This window comes from Salvelinus sp. IW2-2015, unplaced genomic scaffold, assembly GCF_002910315.2.
Source record: "Salvelinus sp. IW2-2015 unplaced genomic scaffold, ASM291031v2 Un_scaffold7280, whole genome shotgun sequence".
Taxonomy (NCBI): Eukaryota; Metazoa; Chordata; class Actinopteri; order Salmoniformes; family Salmonidae; genus Salvelinus; species Salvelinus sp. IW2-2015.
In genome coordinates this window covers 6822-12569 of record NW_019948540.1, presented here as the reverse complement: position 1 = coordinate 12569, position 5748 = coordinate 6822, and the positions used below count along the sequence as shown (strand labels likewise).

The 5748-nt window shown below is 41.8% G+C and overlaps 1 protein-coding gene across 1 annotated transcript; it reads left to right on the top strand.

Annotated features, from left to right (window-relative positions):
* Positions 1 to 332: 332 nt before the first annotated feature.
* On the top strand, positions 333 to 4578 carry LOC112079225 (troponin I, fast skeletal muscle-like). Its single transcript, XM_024145231.2, has 6 exons — positions 333 to 340; positions 599 to 668; positions 2904 to 3029; positions 3456 to 3545; positions 3690 to 3866; positions 4354 to 4578. The coding sequence occupies exons 1-6, from the start codon at positions 333 to 335 to the stop codon at positions 4435 to 4437; spliced, it is 555 nt and encodes a 184-aa protein (XP_024000999.2). The 3' UTR covers positions 4438 to 4578.
* The last annotated feature ends 1170 nt before the right edge of the window (positions 4579 to 5748 follow it).

Genomic DNA, 5748 nt, shown 5'->3' with positions numbered 1-5748 from the left:
TGTGTTATTGATGTTGGACTGCTGTGTTATTGATGTTGGACTGCTGTGTTATTGATGTTGGACTGCTGTGTTATTGATGTTGGACTGCTGTGTTACATTGGGGTAAACTGATCCAAGCAAATTATTGACCATTCATTGTCTAATGTTTGTTGCATTCCTTTTGATATGCAATGGCACATGACTTGCATTGGGTCAAACTTGAAATATTTGGTTTCTACCCCCCCTCTCCCCCCTCCACCCCCAAACTACATAAAAGAACAATAGCTCAAAATTAACAAGCTGTTTACTGTTCATCTCTTGACACAGGAAGTAAAACAAAACGACCGGCCAAAATGTCTGAGTAAGTTTACAGAAAAATATACTACACTATACTGTATTCATCTGCTGTATTCTGTCTGTGAACATGTTTTCCACATAGAAAACCAGGCAGTAAAACTGATTAGTACTATGCTAAGATGATTCCCAATAGTGTTGCAATTTTCCCTACCGTAATGTAATAAAATGAAGTCCTAAAATTGTTTCATCGTCACGTAGCTGTCTCTGTGGCGACACCTTGTATATTTCCCTTAAATGACCCTGATCTGTTTTATCCAATCAGTAAAAAGATGACAACGAGCCGTAGGAACTACCTGAAGGTAAGGAGCACCATTCATTCCAAAATGGTTTTATAAACAGTTAATACACCTTCATGTTCTATAAAGACCCTCATGTTCTATAAAGACCTTCTGTTCTATAAAGACCTTCTGTTCTATAAAGACCTTCATGTTCTATGAAGACCTTCTGTTCTATAAAGACCTGTTCTATAAAGACCTTCATGTTCTATAAAGACATTCTGTTCTATAAAGACCCTCATGTTCTATAAAGACCTGTTCTATAAAGACCTTCTGTTCTATAAAGACCTTCTGTTCTATAAAGACCTTCTGTTCTATAAAGACCTGTTCTATAAAGACCTTCATGTTCTATAAAGACCTTCTGTTCTACTTAATAGACAGCTTCATGTTCATATAACGACCTTCTGTTCTAAAAGGAGCTCATCCGTTCTATATAGAGGACCTTCTGTTTCTATAAAGACCGGCTGTTCCTTAGAAGCTGTTTAGTAACAGAGCTCAAGTTCCTATAAAGACCTTCTGTTTATAGAAGACCCTAGTGTCTCTATTAAAGACCTTCATGTTCTTAAAGACTTCTGTTCTATAAAGACCTTACTGTTCTATACAAGACCTTCTTTCTATAAGACGTGTTCTATACAAGACCTTCATGTTCTATAAAGACCCTTGCTATAAAGTTCTTTTCATAAAGACGTTCTGTTCCTACTATAGCGCTCTTGTTCTATTAAAGACCTTCATGTTCTATAAGAGACCTTTGTTCTATACAAGAATTCTTTCTATAAAGACCTCTTCGTGTTCTATAAAGTACTGTTCTCTTCTATAAAGACCTTCATCTAAGGAACTGTTCTATAAAGACCTTCATTGTTCTATAAAGACCTTCAAGTTTCTATAAAGACCTCTGTTCTATAAGACCTTGTTCTATAAAGACCTTCATGGTTCTATAAAGACCTTCTGTTCCTATAAAGACCTTCCTGTTCTAGTATCCAGAAGACCTTCTGTTCTATAAAGACCTTCTGTTCTCATTACTTATCTAATAAAGACCTCTGTCTATAAAGACTTCTGTTCTATAAAGACCTTCTGTATCTACTAAGACTTCCATGTTCTATAAAGACCTCTGTTCATGAAGACCTTCTGTTCTATAAAGAAACCTCGTATCTATAAAGACCTTACTGTTCTATAAAGACCATCTGTTCTATAAGACCTTCTGTTTCTATAAAGACCCTTCTGGTTCCTTATAAAGACCTTCTAAGTTCTATAAGACCTTATGTTCTAGATAAAGACCGTTCTGTTCTATAAAAGACCTTCTGTTCATAGGACTTCTGATTCTATAAAGACCAATCAAGCTTACCTATAAAGACCTTCATGTCTATTAGACCTTCTGTTCTATAACAGACCTTCTGTTCTATACAAGTACTCAGTTCATAAAGACCTTCTGTTCTATAACCTTCTGTTCTATAAGACCTTCTGTTCTATAAAGACTTCTTCTATAAAGACCTTTCTGTTCTATAAAATTACCACCTTCATAACTTGTTCTCGTACAGAACCTTCTGTTCTATAAACGACCTTCATGTTCTATAGATAGATTCATCTTCATGTTCTATAAAGACCTTCTGTTCTATAAAGACCTTACGTTCTATAAAGACCTTCTGTTCTATAAAGACTTCTGTTCTATAAAGACCTTCTGTTCTATGGAAAGACTTCATGTTCATAAAGTTGTCCAGGCTTAGATTGAACATGTATCTGTACCACCAGAAGAAAATCCTGCATGACTTCAACAGCTGATTTCCATGCTGACTTTACGTGCAATGGCTATAGTCATTTTCAGGGGTCAAGGGGTCAAATGCTTGGAAGTTGGACGAGAGTAGATATTCACACATGAGTGGTCAAGGGGTAAATGTTATGTGATCCAGACAGTGTTAGCCCCCCCCCCCAAATCACACACACACACACACCCACACACACACAACACAACACACCCACACAAACACACACACACACACCCACACACACAGACACACACACACACACACACACACCACCCAAGTAGTAGACCTTGTCGACTTGTTGCCATGCAATGTAAAGTCGCATGGAAATCAAGCCTGTGAAGATTGCAGTTTTTCTAGTTTAAGCAGTTGAGGAGTAGACACCAACCCTGAAAGCTTTACATCACTCCCAACACTTCACCTGGAGCTCTGTCCATCTAGAGTCCTTCAAGTGATTAATACATGATTGAATATAGACACCCACCCTAGACAAGCAGAAGTGGCGCTGAACTCCCCCCCCCCCGTACAGGCTTGATGCTCCAGATCGCTGTGCCGGCTTGCCGAGGCTGAGGAGGTCGAGGCTGAGGCAGAGAAGGCCAGGTTACATCGTGAGGAGAACTGCCCTGCACCAGAATTGTTGGTATGCATGGCAGAGCTCACGGTAAGCTAATTAGCAGTAAGCCAAACCCCCCCCTCTCTCTCTCTCTCTTCTCTCTTGCCGTCTCTCTCCTCTTCTTTCGTTCTCTCTGTCTCTCTCTCTTGTCTCTCTGTCTTCCTGTCCGCTGTCTCTCTGTCTCTGTCGCTCTCTGTCTGTCTCCTCTCTCTCTCTTTCCGTCTCTCTCTCTTCTTTCCGTCTCTCTGTCTCTCTGTCTCTCTGTCTCTCTGTCTCTCTGTCTCTCTGTCGCTGTCTTCTGCTCTGTCGTCTCTGTCTCTGTCGCTCTCTGTCTGTCTCTCTCTTCTCTCTTCGTTCTCCTCTCTCTCTCTCTCTCTCTCCTCTCCTCTCTCTCTCTCTCTCTCTCGTCTCTCTCTCCCGTCTCTCTTTCTCTCTTTCTCAATCTTCTCTCTCTCTCCCTGCGTCTCTCTTCAGGACTTGTGCATGAAGCTCCATCAGAAGATCGAGAGGGTTGATGAGGAGAGATACGACATGTCAACCAAGGTGACCAAGTCCGAGAAGGAGGTGAGGAGTTCTACCACTGTTACTCATATTATTAACTGACTGTCTAAGACAGAGCCACAGGAGTAACAGTAGTTCCACTGATGTTTGGCGTTTGGCAGTCAATCGTCTGTGTGTGATAAGTGCTTCCTGTTGGATTCCAAACAGGTTGAGGACTTGAAGATGAAGGTAGTTGAACTGAATGGAAAGTTCCGGAAGCCCGTCCTGAAGAAAGTACGCATGTCTGCTGACGCTATGCTCCAGGCTCTGCTGGGCTCCAAACACAAGGTGTCCATGGATCTGAGGTGCAACCTGAAGCAAGTCAAGAAGGAGGTCAAGGAGGAGGTGAGTGTTGTTCTGGACATAAGAACATCATTATAGTTTAGCTTAATAAGGTTACTATACGACTGTAACGTTACTTATTTACTGGGTAAATAATTTGAACGTTTTATTTTAAAGCCTCGTCCACGAATGTGTCTGTTCTGTAGCTGTTCTACAGGATCCCACTCCCATATCATAAGTCCAACCTTTCAAGGACAATGTCTCCCAGTATAGGCCTATCTCTAAGCAGCGACAACTGTGAAACCTTTCAAAGACAATGTCTCCCAGAATAGGCCTATCTCTAAGCAGCGACAACTGTGAAACCTTTCAAAGACAATGTCTCCCAGAATAGGCCTATCTCTAAGCAGCGACAACTGTAAAACCTTTCAACCCAACACTCCAATGTGAATCATGCTAACACTGAGGATCCCACTGCCGAAACACCAAATGTTATATCTTTCAAAATACATTTTCACTCGTGTACTTAATTATGCCATTCTTCCCACCTCAGGACAAAGATGCTGTGGGTGACTGGCGTAAGAACATCGAAGACAAATCAGACAGAAAGAAGATGTTTGAGACTCATAAGGAGTAGAAACGAAACCTGTCTGGAACTCTTCTGACAAATATCCACGTGTATAATCAAATACTCCAGCGTTGACGAGCTATGTGTTGGGATTTCCGTTTGTCCCCCATTGGATATCTAGTCTTTTGTTTCACACGTAACACAAAAACAGTTACGTGACCCCCCCCTAAAAATTATATTGTGCAATATTTATACTAATTGTCATCAAATAAAATTAAAACCCTGGTCAGCTAATAGAAAGTGTTTTTTGTGGAAGTTGTGTGGCGTCACTACTGTACGTTCCCAACAGCAGACCCAGTTGACCGTCCCCTGACTGGTTTTTAGAAGACACCGGCCTGTTGAATATTACATGGCGATAGTAAGTATTGAAGTGGTTCAAGGGGGTACAAACGTTTGGAATGGGACCACAGAAAATGCACAACTGACGGAGTTGACGGTTGTGTGCTTAACCAAGGTCGTTTTGGAGACCTCCCAGTCAGCGGAATAACCAGCCTGACCAATAAGACACCACCAGCAGGTGTGCGACCGACAGAAGGCTTACTGGGTCACAATGGGTCAGTGAAGGCAGAATCTAACTCTGTCAGATCACCAAGCCTTTAGAAGCTCAGCAGGTGTGGCTAAAGAAATACGGCTCTCGGGCTCCACTGAACAGCAAGCTTCTCTGATTTGCATCTGGTTAACTGCCCCTACTGTCTCGTCTAGATTCTGGATTTCATGCTGGTTACTCCCTACCTCTTCTGTCCATCTCTGAATTTCATCTGTGTTACTCCCTACTTCTCCCGTCTATTGCTTGATTTACCATGCTGGTTAACTCCTAACGCCCTCTCTGTCTATCTCTGTATTTCATCGTGGTTGATCCATACCTCTCTGTCGCTCTCTGCATTTCATACTGGTTACTCCCTACCTGCTCTGTTCTGATCTCTTGATTTTCATCTGGTTTTCCCCTACCTCTGCCTGTCTATCTCTGATTTCATCTGGTTCTTCTCCCGTAGCCTCTCTGTCTATCTCTGATGTCATCTGGTTACTCCCCTACTTCTGTCTATTCTCTGATTGTCATAATTCTGGTTACTGCCCTAGCGTCTCGTCTTATCTCCTGATTTCATCTGATCTACCTCCAATGACTTGCTCTGCTGGTATCATATCGTCCTGATTCCTATATCTTGGTATACTTCTCCGTAGCCTGGTCCTTGTCTATCTCTTGTATTGGTTACAATCTGGAAACTAGCTCGCCTACCTCGTCGCTATTGATTTCATCTGATGTCTAGTCTCCTATTCTGCCTAATACCCGCTGATCACTGGTTCTCTAAGCCTTCGATGTTT

Coding starts and splice junctions, on each gene's coding strand:
- LOC112079225 (XM_024145231.2), top strand. Junction 669..2,903: donor TTCATTCCAAAATGGTTTTA/TAAACAGTTAAT, acceptor GTACAGGCTTGA/TGCTCCAGATCGCTGTGCCG. Junction 3,867..4,353: donor AGAAGGAGGTCAAGGAGGAG/GTGAGTGTTGTT, acceptor TTCCCACCTCAG/GACAAAGATGCTGTGGGTGA.